Source organism: Sphaeramia orbicularis, chromosome 4, assembly GCF_902148855.1.
Source record: "Sphaeramia orbicularis chromosome 4, fSphaOr1.1, whole genome shotgun sequence".
Taxonomy (NCBI): domain Eukaryota; kingdom Metazoa; phylum Chordata; class Actinopteri; order Kurtiformes; family Apogonidae; genus Sphaeramia; species Sphaeramia orbicularis.
This window is the reverse complement of record NC_043960.1, coordinates 51193290-51214515: the sequence shown is the minus strand read 5'-3', so window position 1 is coordinate 51214515 and position 21226 is coordinate 51193290. Positions and strand designations below refer to the sequence as shown.

The window sequence follows — 21226 nt, the reverse complement described above, 5'->3', positions numbered from 1 at the left end:
ATTTACAGGGTGGGGAAGCAAAATTTCCAATATTTTGAGGCAGGGATTGAAAGCCAGTGTATGACCAATTAATTTATTGAAAGTCATGAGAATTTATTTGCCACAAGAAAATTTACATCATAGAAAATGTTTTTATTCTATGTGTCCTCCTTCTTTCTCAATAACTGCCTTCACACGCTTCCTGAAACTTGTGCAAGTGTTCCTCAAATATTCAGGTGACAACTTCTCCCATTCTTCTTTAATAGTATCTTCCAGACTTTCTCGTAATAGTTTTGCTCATAGTCATTCTCTTCTTTACATTATAAACAGTCTTTATGGACACTCCAACTATTTTTGAAATCTCCTTTGGTGTGACGAGTGCATTCAGCAAATCACACACTCTTTGATGTTTGCTTTCCTGATTACTCATATGGGCAAAAGTTTCTGAAAAGGTATGGATAATAGTGTTAGGTATGATTATGACATCAATATATGTTTGGTTTCAAAACAACTGACGTAGTGCCTGCTGAGAAAAAACATCTAAATGTTCATTGTAAATTTTGCTTCCCCACCCTATATATATATATATATATATATATATATATATATATATATATATATATATTTAGTGTGTGTGTGTGCGCGCGCATAGTGTGTGAGACAAAAGAATACGAGTGTTTCAGTCTGCGTGTAAAAAGATCTGTCCATCCAACTCGAGTGCATAAAAGACAATGATGAGGGCTGTAACAAACCTCAGTGCACCGTGATGAACAGCATCACGGGCATGTAAATGTTGGGATGATGCTTTCATAGAAATATTGTCCCCATAATCAAACAGTCGTAACAGCAGGAGTAGTGACAGTCAGTTGAGCCGACTAGTGTCTCCAGCTGACAAAAAGGAACATCATTTTTGTGCTTTAATCACATTGTGGAATAAGAAAAGTGAACTACTGGACTGAGTTTCCTCAGGTCATTCTATGAGTGTGAGTTTAGTGTGTGTGTGTGTTTTTTTTCAGTCTGTGACCATGGCAGGAGACGGTTACAGAGGAAGGATGTCTCCACACACACCCAATGAACGGTTTGAAGGAGCCACTGTCCTGAAAACCCTGCAGGTACGTTGGGTTCTGAACAGGTCTGCTGCTTTAACACACACGGGTCGTCTGTGTGTTTTATCTCAGCCTGTTTGTTCCTGTCTCTGCAGTTCGGCTACGAGGGCAGGGTGCCTCTGAGGAGCGCTCGTCTCTTTTATGATGTCAGTGAGCGAGCCAGGCGTATTATTGAGTCTTACTTCCTGCTCAACTCCACACTGCATTTCTCCTACACACACCTGGTGTGTCGGACAGCCATCACAGGTATCACACCCTCAGATCCATGGAATAACAAGTTAATCTTATCCTATAAACAGTAAGATTTGTAGAATGAAAAACGCAAAGACCAGTACAGTGCAGAAGTTTTAGTCCAGTCTTTGTTGGTTTAGTAAAGTTCTAATGTCCACACAAATGCATTTCTCAGTTTCTGAATTTAGATCCAGTCTGATTTATGGGAAAGGTTAGGGTTAAAGGGAAAAACAGCTTCTAGAAACCAGAGTGATAGTATTTTAGTGTGACCTCCCTTTGCACTTAATCAATCAATCAAATTTTCTCATGGTACTTTCCATTTGGAGCTGGTCCAAACCAGACTCTTAAGTCGATTTACAGACACCAACAGAGTCCTCCAGGAGCAAACACTTGGTGACAGTGGAAGGAAAAACTACCTTTATTAGGCTGAAACCTGGAGCTCTCTGTTCAGACAATATGAGATTTATTGCATTAACCCTTAAAGACCCAAACAGCCACTGGAAACCAAAACCATCTACTGATCTAAACAGTTTAATACCTGTTGATCCACGACCCTATCAGTCCATGTAAATAATTGGGGTAAACTGCAGTTTGTCATCTTTTCACGGTCATCAGATATGATCCATTTGGACATTCAGAGGCTCCATAGTAAATGTGGAAACACCGTCATCTTCTACAACATTGATTCACTAGAAAAATACCATGGAGTTTGATCAGTGACAGTGGATGGACACAGTTGGTTTATGTTCAGTTAATTATATATTTGCTGAAAAGGTTACTTTTCTTCATGTTCTTGCTTCTGATCTAATAACCCTCAACTTTAATCTTAGCTTTCATGTTTATCTACATGATTCATGAATTGAATATAGGAGAATAACAGATTTTCACTCACTTAGGAAATGTTGAATATATAAAATATTCATTAGGGAACTGCCACAATAGCAGTGCTGGGTCTTTATGGGTTAAGTCTGTCATGTTGTTTGCCAGGTTTCATTCAACACATGTCAGATTTTTCTGTTTGTGCTGCTTCTGATCATGGGGTCAGAAGTCAAGCTAAATAGTGACTTTAACTTTTACAACATATTTAGTCTAGTTTTTGTGTGCCTTTCAAGGCTGTGAACATATTTCCTGTATTTTCTTGTTGTATGTGAAAAAAAGAGAATAAAAAATAAGTATGTATGATCAATTTCAACTCAAAAAACAATAAAGAAAAAGGCCACCTAAGACTTTTACACAGTCCTGTCGATATCAGAAATAGATGTCTTAACTTTAAGACATTTAAGAGGCTGTATATGGATTTATGCACATTGTTGTTGTTGATTTTTTTAGGCCAGCAAGACCACAGGAATGACCTGAGCCATCCCATTCATGCTGATAACTGTCTGCTGGATCCTGAAGCCAATGAGTGCTGGAAGGAACCGCCAGCTTATACATACAGAGACTACAGGTAGGACAACACAAACATCAACAAATCATCTTCATTAATACTGGGAGATATGTCATCAGAGCTGCATTTAATACTGTTATGTGTGTTTTTTTCCAGCGCACTCTTATACCTAAATGGTGATTTTGAAGGTGGAGAGTTCATATTCACAGAAATGGACGCCAAAACAATCACGGTAAGTTGTTTCACTTAACATGTTGTTTTTAAGATTCAGTGTGTATTAAGGCTGGACATTTTTCAAGGTATCAATGCCAATATTTAAATAAATAATAACAAACATGGAAGTTCTCTAATCAGACCTCTAATTTTTTATTTAATTTTTTAAATCATTGCTTTAATTATCAGATGATCCAAAAAGAAACAGTTTGAGGACAGAGGGAAAACAGGTTCAAGCAAAATCATCATACAGTATACAGTTTATAATTCCCCTCAAGCTATATCATTAGCCTCATAGCATAATTGCAGGGGTCTGGGATACAAAACAATAATGACGTAATATAGTTTTATATTGGGATAAATGTCATATTGATTATTAATATTGATCTGTATGTGTCAAATCATCATGAACAGGACATCTTACAGCTGTAGACATGATGTGTCCCAATATTTTTGTCCATATACTTTATAAACATCAATATTTCCTTAAAGTTTAATGAGAGTTTTTTTTTACTCAATGAGATGTGAAGAAAGTAGATGGTTAGTTATGGTAGAATGTGATTATTTAGACAGAACATGAAACATATTTTAGAGGTAAAACGTTTAAAGTCATAGTCATGGATAAAAAAACAAAACAAAAAACAAAATCAATGTTGAGAGAAATTAAGTAAAAACCATCTCTGAGGCATTTTGGAAGCAAAGATAACAATTTAAACCAAACTACCCAATTTAATGATATTTATGTCAATATAAAACTATATTATGACATTTGTCATTATTAATTGTATCCCAGACCCCTGTTAGAAATGAAACGCCTGAATTCAAGGTGTCCACATATGTCCACATGTCTATTTGTATTTCAGTTAGGCAATTATGCTATGAGGCTAACGATATTAAATATTCATACAATCATCTAAACTATTGTCCAATATAATATCCAAGTCAACCATTTTGTAGCATCATCCGTCTAATTCAAATAAGAATAAAACAGAATCAGAAAACAAACTTTTTTTCATAACACAACATAATCTCACCTCAAACCTCATTTAGATAATTAATTTTATCATGTGATGATGTGGTAGATAAAATCATGTGCATAAACTCATGTGAGCAGATAAAGTGAGTCTTACTGTTGACCATCTTTTCCTGCTGTGGTTCTGTCTGTCTGTGCAGGCGTCAGTGAAGCCAAAGTGTGGCAGGATGGTGGGTTTCTCATCAGGAGGAGAGAATCCCCACGGTGTGAAGGCCGTCACCAGTGGGCAGAGGTGTGCTGTGGCTCTGTGGTTCACCTTGGACCCCCTCTTCAGAGAACTGGTGAGCCTTTGCCTCCTTTACTGTACTCAAATACTCTACAGACCTACCAGTGACTCGCGGTGAGGTTTATAGCCATTTGGATTTGCATTTGGTCCATTTCGACTGTTAATGTAGGCTGAAAATTAAAAGTGTTCTGGTTATGAATGTTCACGTTTTACTGTGACTTATTATTGTCTCCCAAGTGGACCATAAAGTTAAAAACCAAACCAAACTGCAGATAAAAACTAAATAATCAAACCAATAAATAAATAACTAACTTCAGTAACTGGTCCAGAGTGTCTCTACTGGGTCACTTTAGCCGATCCCCAAGCCCGGATAAAGGAGGACAGTTGGAAATGGGACATTATAAAAACAAGAACTGACAGAGTATAGTTCATTTGTAGTTCTAAACATACAGGGTGTCCCATAAGTCTCCATACATAGGAGACATAATACATTCCATACATATATGGTTCTAACATGTATTTCTTTATATTTCTTCTTTATAGTTCTTCAGCAGTGGAGGACACGCATTGAAATGTGTTCCCAACAAAATGGCAGTCATATAGAGCATATGATATAAATAATAATGGTTTATGTCAAGAAACGTTTATTTTTCCTATGTATGGAGACTTATGGGACACCCTGTATTTAAGGTGTTTTTATACTCACTTTTGGTCTCTAACACAATGTTATTCCTCTCTCCTACATCGTTCATTACAATTACATACACATTTACAATTATGCAAATTGGCTGATGACATCATTTAGTAACTTCCAGTGACTTTTAGGACAAACAGTATACTTTCATTACTGAGGAGTTGGAAACACAGTCTCTGATTACTCGCAGTTATGACTCGAAATGTTCCAGCATTGACGTTCCTGACTCTCCTCCATCTTCTCTGTTTTGTTCAGGAGCGTCTTCAGGCCGATGAGGTGATCATGGCACTGGACACACAGTCTGTTTGGGGTCAAGGCCTCAACATCAACCCTAAAGATGAACTGTAGAAACACAGCTTTAGCCTCATCAATCAAATGCTTCTATATAAATATATATTTTAACTATTTATTGAATGACCTTTGATTTAGAACAATTCTATTTTTGTAAGAGCAATATTAATAATATTGTCATTTTGTTCTTGTCTGTACACACCAGTACTTGAGTTTACCTCTGGTTACAATTATCAGTCGTTATTTAGTTTTTTCCAGTTTGAGCTGACAGAGCAGAGCATTTTATTTACACTGAGATCATTTCTAATATCACTGAACTGTGAAAAGAGGAAGAAAAGCAGCAAACGTGTTTCTGTTTGGGTTGTTTCTTTGACACTTTGTACAGTTTAAAAAAAAACAAATGTACATTTCAGTGGTCAGTACGTTCAAAAATAATATTAGATTCAGTGTTTGCAGATGGTACTGTTACATATCATACAACGTAATCTCATTTATTACCTACATTGTTACTCTTTGTTTTTTATGCCAGTCATATCAATGTAGGCAGTGCACTGTTGAATTATGCGTATCTATGTTTTAATTAGCACTCATTTAAAGAATTAGGTCATAGATATGTTCTAATATGCTGAATATTTAAAACGAATGATCATCAGAGATGGAGAGTAACAAATTATCAATACTTTGTTATTGTGCTTTAGTAGCATTATTTCTTCTTCACTTTGGTATTTATTTTCTTTGTACTTTCTACTTTTTACTTTACTTTTCTTTACGTCTTACCTTTACTCCTTACACCTGAACACAAATACCTTTGCACATTTTCCAAACCAAGTCAGCCCTGACTGATTTCACCCTAAATGGATTGAACAACAGAAAGAAAACACAAAGATTTAACAAGGCAAAAACAAATGCACATAGACAACATAGAAAATGAACAACACAAACACTGATAATGATAAAACAAGATGAAATAAGATGTAACCAGAGCAAAATGACATCAAAAACCTTAACCCTTAAAGACCTAAGAATATTTTTATCGACTTCCAAATGAATTTTTCTTGACATTTAACCGTTCCTAATTGATTTATCATTATTTATTTTAATATTATCTGCATTTTGATTTTTTCAGTGAAAATCTGATATTTTCCTATATTTAAGTCACTGATCATGAAGATGTTCAAAAAAGCTCAGAGTAAATTCAAAGGTTATTATATCAAAACACAGAAAACTGAACAAAAAACAGTTTTTCAGCAAATACTATCATTAACTGAACATAAAAAAGTGTCTACAAGTGCTGTCATTTGTCAAAGTACATGAGTTTTATAGATGAAACTGTTACAAAAAAATCATGTTTTCCACGTTCACTATCGAACTTCTCCACATTCAAATAAGACAGAGCTGACTCCACTGAAAAGATGAGAAACTGCATTTTCTTTAAATTATTTCAGTCTGTTTATAGGAATAGTGGTTCAAAAGTTTTTAAACATTTTAGATTATTAGATGATTTTAGTCTCCAGTGGCTTTAGGTTTTTGAGGGTTAAAAACTGAACAAGACATAGCAAAATGAACCAAGACATTATGAGACAAAAAGACGAATATGTAACAGGCTAAAACAAGATGAAACAAGACAAAACAGGTTGAAGCAAAATGAAAATGAAAATGACAATAAAAGTATAAATATTAGGGCTGCAACTAATGACTATTTCAATAGTCTACTAGTCATCGACTACTGTAACGAATAGTCCACTGGTCAGATTATGAATTGAAAAAACAAAAAAACCCAAACAAACTATGGCCCTTATTTCTATTTATTGCAGCAATAAAATACATTTCTTTCCTTTAACAAGAACATTTGATGACAACAGTTAGACTGCAAAACAATATTTGTTGAATATTCAATTCCATATTCAATAAATATTGCAGCAGCAATAAAATACTTTTTTACCCTTTAAAGAAAAGTGCATTTTATGCATAACAATTACAGCAAAGTTAAACAAACTAAAAACTCAAGAGCTGCAATCAAGAATAAAATAAATATTTTTCCTTAAACAAAAGTAGATTTGTCAACTGGTCGACTAGTTGTTGCAGCCCTAATTAACAACAAAACAACACATAAGACAATAACAAAAAGACAAAGCCAGAAGACCCAGATGAAAATGACATAATACGAAAATGAGAGTTGAACAATGAGACAAAAACAAATAAAAATGATGAACCAGTTAAAACGAGCCTGTCCTTTTTCACTCCAGTGAAGCTGTATCTGATGGTCATACCTCTGATGGTCATTCCCTGTGTGTGTGTGCGTGTGTGTGTGTGTGTGTGTGTGTGTGTGTGTGTGTGTGTGTGTGTGTGTGTGCCTGAAACTACTTTGTTGAATTTTCTTCTCGTTTTTGATCTACATGTTCACTGACGTGAAGGACACGGTGTGTGTGTGTGTGTTGATGTTTTATTTATGGGTTGTTAATAATAGACCGCTGCTGTCGTAACTGTCGGCATTTAATATGGTGACTTTTTTTCATAAAAATGTCAATCGTTCCTGTTTCAAGGAATACATATTTTATTTCTTTGTATTTGTGTTGTTGATACAGATAGGTAGAGTCGTGCACTGTAAATCCCAATAGAAATGTCATGTCTTTATAGGGTTTGTTGTGTAATTGGTGTGAGAAATTGGCCACTTTTGTTCAAGTGACATTTAATAATGAAATGTGTACATGCAAATAAATTCAAAATATTCCAAATCTATACTTGTGTGTTTTTATTTATTATTGACATTGAACAGCACATAATGTTTATAATCACTGAAAAATACCTCGAGTATGAAAAACAGAAATTGTGCTCTGTCTATTCCATATCATACATTTATATGTCTTTCAAACAAACAAGAGTACATTATCTTAAAAAGATATAATGTTAATCTGTTCAAGTATTCTTAGATCAAATTCAGTCTATGTAACTCTATCAAAAGGCATATAGGAACAGTATGTGTAGAGCCACATTCATAGTAAAGTGCATTGCTACAAAATAAATCTGTATTAAAAGTAAAAAAAAAAAAAAAAAAAAAAAACAATACTTTATTTAACACACCTATAGATGATGATTTACATGCACATAATACTCAGGGTTTTTTCCCCATTATTCTGAGTCAATTGATAATTAGTTATAAGCTGTTAACATGGCTGCTGAAAATTAATCTTCCACTACAAGCATGTAAAACCCAATTAAATGTTTTTGCAGAATCTTCCACTGTGACCTTAGCCTCAGCCTTAGAATCCTTCAAACACCGTCTTGAAAGGATCTCTAAAAACATCCTCTATCATAACGTTTATCATTCTGATCAAAAATATGGAGTTTTCTTTGAAGCATCCATCTCTATGAGAGAGGATCTTTGTCTCTATGTCAACTAACTGTATAAAAAAAAAAGGGCCTCGTGTCTCAGTCTGTTGTAAAGCCCACAAATGTGCACAAGTCCAACAAATTCACACAAAACCAGAATAAGATCAGCCTTTTCCATGTCTTAGATGGAAAATGTTCAGTCATTGTGTGTTCAGCTTGACTGCTGTGAAAGCCATAAACACTTTGTAAAAATATGTGTTTACATTCAGTCAGTGTTAAAAACTCGAAAAACACACAGTTGTTGTGTACTGGTAAGATAATGACTAACAGGCAAACACTTGCAATTGGACAGTTTAGCTAATAATCAGTCAAATTTGCTCTGAACAGGTAAAAATAATTGTTTCATGTAACCAATTAGCATACCATAAGCTAATGGATAACATTAAACAAACTTATTCTGCCTGTTAACAGTTAAGGACATTAATTGTAAAGTAACAGCTAAGAGGACAAAACATTCACTCATAATAATATGTTTTTTTTTAGTTAACAATAGAAAACTTGGGTGATGCTTACAGTTGTACATTTGGCTACAGGTAAACTAGACTTTATTACCTTTCTAACTATGTATTGTTGAACTGTGTATTTTTTGTTTTCGTTTGCTATTGCCTTATCCCGAGGTGCTCATCAGTCAACAATGTTAGTAGCATATATTAGTCATGTGTTTTGACTATTAATAATAAAACAGTTTCATTCAGAAAAAAGTATGTATCTGGAAAAACAAATATTTTCTCTTCTTTCATCCACATAAAAACTCCTGTTTACGTCACTGCTAACAATGATCTCTGAAAACTCCAGCAAAGTGACGATTTTGGAAAACTTTTTCTGTATGTATACAGGGGGAAACTGAATTTTAGGGTTCCCAAACATCACAGTATGTGACAAAAAAAAAAGACCATCATTTGTGTGACCTTTGTTCATCCTAACCCCATGACGGCGCTCTTCGGAAACTATGAAAATTTTTCTGAAAATGATCTGGTGTTTGTGCTGTTAAATTTGAAAACAGAGGTGGGGAAATATCTGTTTCTATAAATACCCGTCTACATCGATACATGGACTGAGGTAAAGCTCTGAAAAAAAGATGAAAAAACAGATCACATGAACAGGGAACTGAATAGAAATGAAAGAGGAGAACACAGAATAAACTATGCACCAACACATCATGTTGTTAGTCTTTGGTCTAAAGAAATCATCTGAGATGTTGAGCATCAGAATGGAATCTTTTTCTTTGTTTATTTCTTCTTATCGTGGGTCTTTTGGTGAAGTCTATGAATCCAAAGGCCATGTGGTTGTGTGGTTGTGTCTAGTAGCGGTACGCCAGCTGTTCATTGAACCTGAAGACCTTGGCTTCATTGACTGTACACATGAGGTCACGTATGCGTCGCGCCCGCCGCTCCTCAAGCACCAGCCTGCGGGAGTGCTCTCGAGCTGCCTGCTGTTCCGCTCGCTTCTCTGCCCGTTTCCTCTTCAGCCACCTGAGGAACACACACTGCCTGAGGTCATGGCCTTGACCCTCACCCTAATGTTACCAGACAAAGTGAAGTAAATCCACAACAGGACTCACAGTTTGAAAGCGCGCTCACACTCCTCTGGGCTGTGCAAGAGGTAACCGCTGTCCTCCTCCAACCTCTTCAGCTCCACCAGCTGCTTCTCCTTCTGCTGCTGCTCCTGTTTCCTCTGTAGCCACAGTTTGAACGCCCCCCCAGGGTCACTGGGGTCCTTCTGTCAGAGGTCATAAACATGGACCGTACTGCATCACTTCACCATTACATTTCAACTCTCCCCAGTGCTGTTTGCTTTTCTTTGTATTTCTGAGAATGTCTCTGTGAAAGGTTTGCTGCTGCTAAGCATAAAACCTTTTTCTGTTTGTTTCTTAAAATATGGAGTGTAATACCAGGCCTATAGGTTTTCTGCAGCTGATGATTTTACCCAGGAAGCTGACATAATTGCTACCAAGTGTGGAAAAAAAGTAGAGCTGAAACAATTAATTTACTTGGCTTGAATCTGTTAAAAATATATATATATATATATACATATACATATACATATACATATATATGTATATATATATATATATATATATATATATATATATATATATATATATATATATATATATATATATATATATATATATATATATATTCGATTATAATTTTTCCTGAATGAAAGCTTCATTTCCTTAATTTCACTGCTTTTAAACACTGGTTCCACTCTTATGTTTCACACGGATGCTTATTGTGATGCACATGCCAGGATCAACACAAACAAGATGGAGTGTAGCTGAGAAGAGCTGAGGACCAAACAGCAAAAAATGTCTATTTGTTGACTTTTCTACATTGGAACCATCACTTACTCCTTTAAACTTTGAAGTTTTCACACAAACATTACACATATTAGTCTTTATTTTACTTTTTTCAGCTGTATGTTAGTTCCATGTTCAGTTGTTGGTAAGTTGGATCTAAATGTGTTGAAGACTGCAGTGCCTATTGTTTGTAGATGTCATTGGACTTGTTTGTTGTTGTTTATATCTATAGATATTTTTATATATACTTTTATACTGTTGTTATCGTTGTTACTTCTATATAAATATTTTTTATATATACTTATACTTTTATACTTTTTGTGATTGTTGTTCCAGCCGGTTCTGGAAAAATGGGCAAGTTGTTTGTCATTTTCTCACATCATTTTTACCTTTTTTTTGCCTATTCAAATAATCATTTAATTGAATCAAAGGAAATAATCAATAGATTAAATGATTACAAAAATAATCGATAGCTGCATTTCTACAGCTAACAATTTACCCAGGAAGCTGACATATCTGCTACCAAGTGCGTAAAAATGTCCTCCTCATAGGATATGATGGACTCCATAGAGTCTGTATAATGACTTGACCATTTCCTTCTCATTTAGGTTTTGGAATTAGCTCATGTTACTTCTATCAAATGGCTAATATTTGTTGAAAATACACCCCCTACTGGCCAAACCTTAGAGCTCATCCTCTCCATTTCCTGGGCTCTGTGGATCCTTCTCTCCTCCTGAAGTTGGTCTCTTTTCCTCAACAGCCATGCCTTGAAGGCCAGCTCATTTTCTTGTCTCTTCTGCTCTTCTTCCTCATGTTTTCTCTGCTCTGCCTGAAAAAGAAACAAGAGGAGAGAGAAAAAGACAGAAGATAAGAATCATGTCTAAATCCACAACACTAAGAAAAACAGAAAAAAAACTTAAAAAAAAAAATACATGAACTTTTCATAGTAACCCCCCCATCATATCCATATCAACATTATGTACAGCTATATTATAAATATGTAAATAATATGTATATATGTACAGAACAAGTAATATCAATAGAAGCTTCTCTTTTATATATTCTCTTTCACTCTGGAATGTTTCCACCTGTCTTTCTGCAATTTCAGTATTTTTTCTGCTGTGAACATTGCAATTTCCCAAAGGTGGGATCAATAAAGTCATATCTTACCTTACCTTACCTTACCTTATCTTATCTTATCTTATCTTATCTTATCTTATCTTATCTTATCTTATCTTATCTTATCTTATCTTATCTTATTATCTGACCTCTCTGGCCATCTTCTCCTTCCTCTCCTGGATCTTCTGCAGCAGTTCTTTCTGCTGGGGGGTCAGGGTGTAGGTGGCCTGAGAGGGTGTCTCGGTGGCCGACTGTACCCGTCTCTTGGCGTTCCTCGAATGGTTCCCTCTTAAACTGTGGCTGGCTGAGCTGGGCCTGGGCCTGGGCAGGGACGGAGGCCTGGGGGCACTGACTTTACCACCGCTCCTCTGGGAGGCCGGGGAGAAGGTGGCAGAGTGGCAAGGAGAAGAGGAGGAATGGTGGATCTTGCTGGAACTCCCAGTGTGGTCCTGGGTACATGCTGCGCTGTCGTGGCTGTTTGATATCGGAGGGAGGAGCCCCTGACTTTCCACCTCTTTCAGGCTGACCAGGTCAAACTTACCGTCCTTCTCTACGAGGACTCTGCCCTCCTTTCCCTCCGGACCTCCATCACTGAATCCTCCACCTGACAGTTGGACACTGTCCTCATGTGGAGACAGTTTCAGCTCAGACAGTTTCCCTGATACTTCTCTCTCAACCTGGGCTTTCTTAGTTTTGTCCTTGCTGCTACTGCTCTTTGCCACCTCCACCTGCTCACTGTTGGATGCAGCGTCTTTCTCAAATTGCAGAGGAGGAACGACCAGGTCAACCAGCGTCTCTTTGAAATGCAACCGTCTGCGCCGTGTTGTATCTGGAGCCTCCTGGTCCAGTAGCTCCCGATTAGCCCGCTGGATCTTCTCCAGTATGTACTTCTTCTCCTCATCTGTCTGCTGGTCTGTCCCTGGTGGAGGTGGGATTATAGGTGAGGCTTTACTGTTTGGGCTGTCTCTGTCAGAGTCATATTCCAGCGGCTCCATAGGTGAGGGCCACCTCTCCTCATCCTCCTTCTGCTCATCACTTTTGCTGCCTCTCCTCTCCTTTTTCTTATCTTTCTGCTTCTCATCCTGTGCCAGTTCTTTGTCAATTTCTGCCTCTATATCTTCATAGTTTGGACCCTGCAGATGAAACAATAGAAAAGCCTTCATTAGTGGAAATAAGCAGCACCCATACTCAACAGGTAACAGGCATCGTGGTGTGATAACAGACACCTGTAAGTGAGTTCATCAATATTGCAGCGAGCCGTGGCACAGTGAAAGTATGTTACTTTATGTCAACAGAGCAGGTATCACATGCAAATACGGAGGTGTGCCAGTTGATGTAACTCAACACTACTCCCTGTCACACTTTCACAGAGCAGGGTCAGGGGCCCATGAAACACTATGTCGACAGTAAGTAGAGCACTGCTCCAGTTTGGCTTGGATAAAATAGAGCAGTCAGGGAATTCAAGGAAAAAATATCAAAAATATAGAACTTTAAAAACAGGAGAGTCTGATGATCCACTACTTATATGGCTGCAATGCACATTAAATAAACATATCGTCAGCCTCATAGCATGACTGCCTAACTCATTCATAAATGGACAAAAGTATGTGGACACATTGAATTCAGGTGTTTCTTTTCTTCTAGGGGTCTGGGATACAAAACAATGACAAATGTCATAATATAGTTTTATATTGTGATAAATATCATATTGATTATTAATACTAATGTTTATATTTCAATCATCATGAACAGGACATCTTACAGCTGTAGACATGATATGACCCAATATTTATGTCCATATAGTTTATTAACATCAATACTTCCTTAAAGTTTAATGGGAGATTTTTCTTCCCGGCAGAAAAGTATTATCTGCAGTCAGAGGATGAAAAATATTGTAGAAATTTAGAGGAAGAATATTTGAAGTCATAGTCATGGATAACATTTTTTTTAATCACTGTTGACAGAAATGAAGTAAAACCCATCTCTGAGGCATTTTGGAAGCAAAGACAACAATTTAAACCAAACTAACCAACCAAACGAATGATATTTATCATAAAACTATATTATGACATTTGTCATTATGTTTTGTTTCCCAGACCCCTGTTAGAAAAGACACAACTGAATTCAACATGTCCCAATAGTCTGGTCCACATAGTGTATGACTTAGGCATTTAAGCTATGAGGCTAGCAATATGCAAATCTAATCAAAACATTTTAAGAATAGTGGATAGAATTCAGGTGCTGTGACTTTTCTTTGCAAATCGAGTAAATGTAGAGAACACTGAAAAAATTCCCACTCTTTTCCACTGGGATGACATGTATGAAAGAACACAAACCCATACCTTCTTTAGAGGCATATTAGTTCCTCATACCATAAATGTACAGTATGTAGTATATAACTATTTAAATTTTATATTCATTCCTTAGTTTACACTAAGTTTTACACTAATTCACAGACTTAGAGTCATTAATGCCATCACTACAGAGGAGAGAGGCTCTTTAACATAATATTTATTTGTATTTTTTAAGTGTTTCCTTTAAAACTGTTATGTGTTTTGTTATGTTACTGGTTGTTATTCTAAGACTATTTACAACCAGTTCACTATATTTACCACAACTGTAGCCACAATTGTTCTGTTTCATACCATGTGACTCCCATAGCCCAGTGACTTAAAGAATTCTAACTATGACCCTAAAAGTGACAAAAGCCCCATAAACCCAATAATAAATCAGTGCAAATATTACTGTTCAGATCCAGTAAATACAACTATTTAACATCACTGATTCCCCACAGTTTCCACTATACTCTATATAAAATGTACATTCACACATTCAGCCAAGTATCCTCTGATGTTACGAGATGAAGCCTTTGTTTGAGGGCTACTCAATCCCTGTCAGACTCAACTGGTTTGTTGCTATGGTCAATACCAACCAAAAGACCAGTTTCACAAACACATTTATAGTTTTACACAAATTTTGCATTTGGCACAGTGTTGACATACCTGGTCCTCACGGCGTCCCTCCTCACTGATCAGCCAGTCCAGATCCTTCTCAAAGTCATCCTCATATTCCTCCAAGGACTTTGTAGACACTATTTCACTCATCATCGACCACTGTTGGATGATCAGAGACACAATTTGGGCAAAAATTCAAAAAGTGGCTTCAGACAGTTGGTGCCAAGCCAGTCTAAAATCATCCAATAGCCATGGAACCAAAAATATACCAATTTATAATATTATTGTTTGGGTTGTTTCATTTCATAGTTCCCCATTAGTTACAGTATTACAGCAGTAATTCTTCCCAGGGTTCAAGAAAAAATTTCTGATAAATCATATCAACTACATCATACATTCATCAATTCAAAATAAAGACACTGACAAAAACATACTGCTGATAATATCATATCATGTGTACATTCCAGTAAAGTCACAGACAATATCAAAGACATGATTTATTATCCTAATTAATTCTAATATATATATATATTTTTTTTTGCAAATAAAATTTAATAGTGAACCTCCTTCTTTTAGCACATATTATGCCATGCAAGTATGGTTCATCACCAGACTTGCTCCTTCATCACATGGTGGAAATAAAATCACCAGTTATAACTCAGTATAAATTCTAAATGTTGCCATCCATAGATACTGTCAGATCTTCACATCAGCAAGTCACACTTTTAACAAGGTCTGTAGCCTTGATAGTATCAATAGTATCTGTATCTGGCTGCAAAATTTAAAACTTTACAACAATTACCATCAAAACAAAGAGTTGTTTTAAAAGAAGTTTTGCCACCTTCCAAAAATGTTTATGCCCTAAACCTTTATGCATATTATATTCTACTGTCAGTCTACTGAGAGGCCAACCTACAGTATCATCACACATATTAAATTTTGACAACTGGTATCATCAACAGATGCCCATACAGGTTAACACAACTGAGAGTGGTTTGATAGTAAATGAGACAAGCCATAGTGAAAGATATCCAGTAACATGAATGACTGAGGGTCTCCACAAACACGCTGTACATACTATTGGGTTACAAGTAACAGGACAGTCTAAATAGCACCTAGATGAGCCTTTACCATAAACATATGATTTGTCATGTGTTACATTGTTTGACATACATTTGAATGTTGGATTAGTACGCTACCCATTGTTTTGGGTTGGTAATGACAATGAAAAACAACAGAGAGGTTAAGTGCACCTTCCAGAGGGCAATGACCTGTCAAATAGACCCACTACTGGTGATAGAGACACCTACTGGACAGAAGTCAACACTGCAAATGGAAGCTGTTCTGTTTTTAATGTGTTAAATGCCTTATGGTCCCGTGTGGAACATTACTTTTTGTTTACTGTTGCTATTATGAAGCTTGCTGTGACTAACCAAATGATGTTACTGCCTCAAGACACTCTTGATCATAACACTGTAATCTTGTCTATTATATAGTACACCTATCATCAGCTGTCTGTAAAAATACAATGTACAGAAACATGATTAACTAGTTGAGCTGTTAGAGCTGATTTAAAGGAAATATTAACAAAAAAAATTAGCTATTTCGATTAAAATAGAAGGGAAATTTTGTGTCAAACTCACCAGCGGCTGGTTCTTTCGTCGTTAAAAACGATGAAACTGTGACACATCCGGTCTGGTTCTGTGATGAATCTCAGTCCATGTAACTGCCCCACATTTAGTGCGTGGCTGTCTGAGCAGCAGCACCTGTGCACATAATCCACTTCAAGTCCCTTTACAGTCCTGCAAGCTTTAATAGACCCCGTCGCCATAGAGACCCACAACACGCTTTACTACTTGCGCGTGCGCAGTAATGACACATGCACAAGGCGCTGAAGTCGCTCACAGCCACGGTTCCATAGTCACAACTAATAAAAGCACCATCAGCAAACATAGGCAAGTGGATTAGTCAGTACCTTCTAGAACAGTCGTCCTGTTCGATGGAAACTTTCAGCAATAACAGATGTGTCAACGTGTATGAATTTAAAATATATTACTTACAAATAACGTTTTAGAAATCTTTAATGAAGTCATATAGGTGCAGTTGGTAGAACTGAACAGAGATCATCTCAACAAGGCAACTGAAGCACAAAAAGTATGTCTGAGTTTTTTTTGTTTTTTTTTTACCTTAACCCTTAAATACTATTTTTGTCACTTGTGTGTGTGTGTGTGTGTGTGTGTGTGTGTGTGTGTGTGTGTGTGTGTGTGGGTGTGTGTGTGTGTGTGTGTGTGTGTGTCTTTCCCAAGTGATTATCATCCATCCATCCATCCATCCATTATCCACCGCTTATCCGGGGCCGGGTCGCGGGGGTAACAGTCTAACCAGGGATGCCCAGACTTCCCTGTCCCCAGACACCTCCTCTAGCTCTTCCGGGGGGACCCCGAGGCGTTCCCAGGCCAGCCGAGAGACATAGTCTCTCCAACGTGTCCTGGGTCTTTTGTGATTATCACCATTTTTATATTATCCTCTGTATTTTGTGTGGGGTTTTTTTTTTCAGTGAAACTCGGGTATTTTCTTACATTTCATTTAGCCTAGTGATCATGAAAAAGGTCAGGGTAAATTCAGTCCAAAATGAGGGAAAAGTGACTTTTTCAACAAACTTCATCAACTGAATATCAAAACAAGTGTGTCCATTCACTGTCACTGACCCAACTCGATGGGTTTTGGTGGTGAATCACTGTTGTAGAAGATTACGGTGTTTCCACAGTTACTACAGAGCTTCTGAACGTCCAAATGGGTCATATCTGATGACCATGAAAAGATGACAAACTGTATTTTACACTAGTTATTTGTATTGATTAGATTAGTGGATCAACAGGTATTAAGCATCAGTAGATCATCAGTAAAATCATCAGTAGATGATTTTAGTCTTTATATGTTGAAACTTAATATACAGTAATGTCTCTAATTTAAATACCACACTTAGCAGTTTACACATTAGACCTTCAGCATGTGAGGGACTAAACAAAATAACAAATACTGTTCAACTCTTAAATAATAAAACAGAAAAAGGATGTTAATCGTCAGTATTTCATAATCTTCCATCATTTTTCCCACAAGTCTGAGCAACTTAATTGAGTTGGATCCCGTTTAATAAAAAAATAAGCTATAAAAATTCGGCTGCTATTTAAAAAAAAAATAATAAAAAATGTTAACCTGGTAATGGTGGCAAGGATATTAAGCACAAAAGATAATTTCTGACAAATCTGGATGCCTATCTGGACCAAGTATAACTATATACCGTGCTCATACTTGCTCCTTCATGCCATGTAATGAAGGTGAGACTGTTTATTTATATATTTATGTGTTTAATTTAATCTACAGTTTCTTATTTATATTTTTTATTGACAAAATATATACATGAGTATACAAACATTTCAGGATGGAATGCAATCATAACATTGATATCACAAGAAAGATACAACAAAGAATCAAAAATGACATAAAAAAAAAAGCTCAAGGTTAATTAGAGTTCAGGCAACATTATACTTTTCACACAGACTCTTTGTTTTGATTGCTTTGGGATCTAAACTTTGCTCAATCCTTCCTAAATAAGATAGCAGTACATCTTTAAAAAAAAAAAAAAAAAAAGTTTGGTTATTGTTCAGCAAATTTGGAATGGTGAATATGGAATTTGGCTATAATTAAGAGCAGGTTGATTACATATATCTTATGTAAGCTTATTTTTTTCATTTTTAGAGAAAAAAAAAAGTACATGTTTGATATTTAATTTAAGTGAAGAGTCAGTTTTGGTATTCAAAAAATTATTAAGATCAATCCAAAATATGTGAGTGAGAGTGCAGTCAAAAAATAAGTGAGGTACTGTTTCCTCTGTGTTGCCACAAAAAGAGAAAAGAGTGTCTACATTTATTTTACATTTTATGAGATTGGTTTTGACTGGATAGCACTTATGGAGTATTTTAAAGGTAACCTCTCTTCTCTTATTTGTAATGATACATTTTCTTGCTAAGATCCATATGTTTTTCCAGTCTATATTGTTATATAAATTATTCCAATAGAAAAATGCTCCAGGTTTGGAAACAATATCTCTTTATAGAATAGATCTAATTCATCTATTAGTAACTTTATCACTTAATAAGGGACAAGCATTACCAATATACTGTATGTGTCATCAGGATTCAATTTTGCGATGTTACAGTTTTTCCCTTTTAGGAGCAGAGAACAGTAACCTTCTAGCACCATCTGGTATTGCATCAAATAATAGTATTCTCTCGCAGTAGCAGGTTTGACATAGACTGAAAGAAATTCCTTATAGGTAAATAATTGACCACTGTCATTTAAGAGCTGACTGATAAAACATTGTTATCAGCCCATCTCTTAATATATAGGGACTTGTTTTTGAATCTAATATCTTGATTGTTCCAAATAATGTGTGGGGAGAGAAATTGTGTGTGTACATCACTGACCAGAATAAAAGAAGTTGGATATGAAAATTATATAGTTTCATGGGTAATTTAGAGATGTTGTAGTTACATCTAAGCAGAAAATTCAGTCCTCCTAGCAAGTTAAACGTATGGGCAGTAATAAAGTTCTAGACTGAGTTGGAATTTTTCAAGACCAGTTTGATCCAGGAAAAGTTTGATGCAGGAAAATTTTCAAATTCAACTTTAGCCCAGATTTTCTAATGCTCCCATGTTTTGGGAATACAAAAATGTGAAAAAATTTCAAATCAAGCCCAAAAACGCCCCCCTACCCGGAAAATTACTTTTCAACCCTGAAAACATGGGTTTTTTGGCTTTCAAACCTTCTTCACTTTTGACAAAGTACAATGTAGCAACAAGCTCATGCTGGGCCCTTAAATGTTTTTTTGTGAGACATGTCATGTGTTAAGAGTGCTTTGCACTACAAAAGGTGTAGTGTCAAGGTCAATTTACAGGTCAAAGGTCACCCAAATGGTCAAAAATGCATATTTCATGGAATTAAGCTGTTAATGTGGGTTCTTCCAAATGTTCGGCTAGGTTCTCTTCTCGTAACACCTATTGACCACAAACAACTTCCATTCAATAAGACACATTAAACAGAACTCTTTACACAATGTATTATCCATATAGTCATGTCAAAAATAACAAACAGTAGTTTCACATGACTTTGCAATTTACATGTATATGTCCCGTTGCGAGCGACACAGTGGTGCAGTGGATAGCACTCGTGCCTCACAGCAAGAAGGTCCTGGGTTCGATTCCAGTCGACGTAGAGTTTGTATGTTCTCCCCGTGTCTGCATGGGTTCTCTCCGGGTACTCCGGCTTCCTCCCACCATCCAAACACAAGCACTGATAGGTTAATGGGTTAATCTAAATCACCCATAGGTGTGAATGTGAGAGTGATTGTTTGTCTCTATATGTCAGCCCTGCGATGCACAGGCGACATGTCCAGGGTGTACCCCGCCTTCGCCCGTAAGTAGCTGGAATAGGCTCCAAGTGACCCCCGTGACCCTAGTGAGGATAAAGCGGGTTCAGAAAATAAATGAATGAATGTCCCGTTGCAATACTTGTAGCTCCGTGACAATGGACTGTAATGTAGCGTTAGTGATGGGCGATACGGTGGTGCAGTGGATAGCACTCGTGCCTCACAGCAAGAAGGTCCTGGGTTCAATTCCAACACCAGTGTGGGTGATTGTTTGTCTATATGTCAGCCCTGTGATGAAGTGGCGAAATGTCCAGGGTGAACCCCACCTTCGCCTGTAAGTAGCTGGGATAGGCTCCAAGTGACCATATTGAGGATAAAGCGTGTCCAGAAAATGAATGAAAGAAGTGTTAGTGTTTCCTGCCACACTAATGGTGGCAAATTCAGATGGAATGTACATGTTGCAATATTTTGTCTCTAATGTGGCTTTGAAAAGGGCCAAAGCCCTTGGGGGAACCCACCAGGAAGCCAAAGGGAAGAGGACTTAGGACATTTTTGATAAAATGTCGGAATGGTAGGAATTTTTGAAAGTCCCCCCCCCCAAAAAAAATTAAACTTTCGTCTGTAATTAACTCTGAATAATCCAAAATGTCAAGTACCAACCTTATGTTGTTTGTTACATGTCTGTCAGTCATGAAACCAGGCTGTGTTTCATCAATTATGTCACTGAGGGAATATTTAAAAATTTTTTTTGCTAAGCACATAGCAGTGATTTTAGTCATTATTAAGGAGTGAAATAGGCCTCCAATTATCTAATAGTAACGTGTTCTTTTGTTGTTTGGGGATTAACGTGATTAACATGGAAGGAGGGAGCTT

The 21226-nt window shown here is 36.5% G+C and overlaps 2 protein-coding genes across 3 annotated transcripts in view; one reads left to right on the top strand and one right to left on the bottom strand.

The window, feature by feature from the left end:
• The window catches only part of p3h2 (prolyl 3-hydroxylase 2), a 122397-nt gene extending 116836 nt beyond the window's left edge, over positions 1 to 5561 (top strand). The window contains exons 10-15 of the mRNA XM_030133176.1: positions 996 to 1091; positions 1181 to 1331; positions 2646 to 2763; positions 2860 to 2935; positions 4090 to 4230; positions 5125 to 5561. Coding sequence (XP_029989036.1) covers positions 996 to 1091; positions 1181 to 1331; positions 2646 to 2763; positions 2860 to 2935; positions 4090 to 4230; positions 5125 to 5217 — 675 coding nt within the window. The 3' untranslated portion in view covers positions 5218 to 5561. The remainder of the gene's footprint in view (positions 1 to 995; positions 1092 to 1180; positions 1332 to 2645; positions 2764 to 2859; positions 2936 to 4089; positions 4231 to 5124) is intronic.
• Positions 5562 to 7897: 2336 nt separating this feature from the next.
• ccdc181 (coiled-coil domain containing 181) lies at positions 7898 to 16783 on the bottom strand. 2 transcript variants are annotated; one of them, XM_030133182.1, is made up of 6 exons: positions 16578 to 16783; positions 14974 to 15087; positions 12121 to 13104; positions 11535 to 11681; positions 10112 to 10269; positions 7898 to 10022 (listed from the first exon to the last, which is right to left on the bottom strand). In XM_030133182.1, exons 2-6 carry the CDS (start codon positions 15076 to 15078, stop codon positions 9851 to 9853), a joined length of 1566 nt encoding a protein of 521 aa, XP_029989042.1. In that variant the 5' UTR covers positions 15079 to 15087; positions 16578 to 16783; the 3' UTR covers positions 7898 to 9850. The 2 variants fall into 2 exon arrangements, with proteins under 2 accessions (XP_029989042.1, XP_029989041.1); XM_030133181.1 differs by having other exon boundaries at positions 14974 to 15084; positions 16569 to 16782.
• Between the last annotated feature and the right edge of the window lie 4443 nt (positions 16784 to 21226).

What these genes read in the sequence shown, in the direction of transcription:
- ccdc181 (XM_030133182.1), bottom strand. Translation starts at nt 15,078, where the DNA reads ATGATGAGTGAAATAGTGTCTACAAAGTCCTTGGAGGAATATGAGGAT. An exon ending in AGGAGAAGATGGCCAGAGAG is followed by an intron (nt 11,682 to 12,120) that starts GTCAGATAATAA and finishes TTTCTTTTTCAG; the next exon opens with GCAGAGCAGAGAAAACATGA. An exon ending in TGGAGAGGATGAGCTCTAAG is followed by an intron (nt 10,270 to 11,534) that starts GTTTGGCCAGTA and finishes GACCTCTGACAG; the next exon opens with AAGGACCCCAGTGACCCTGG.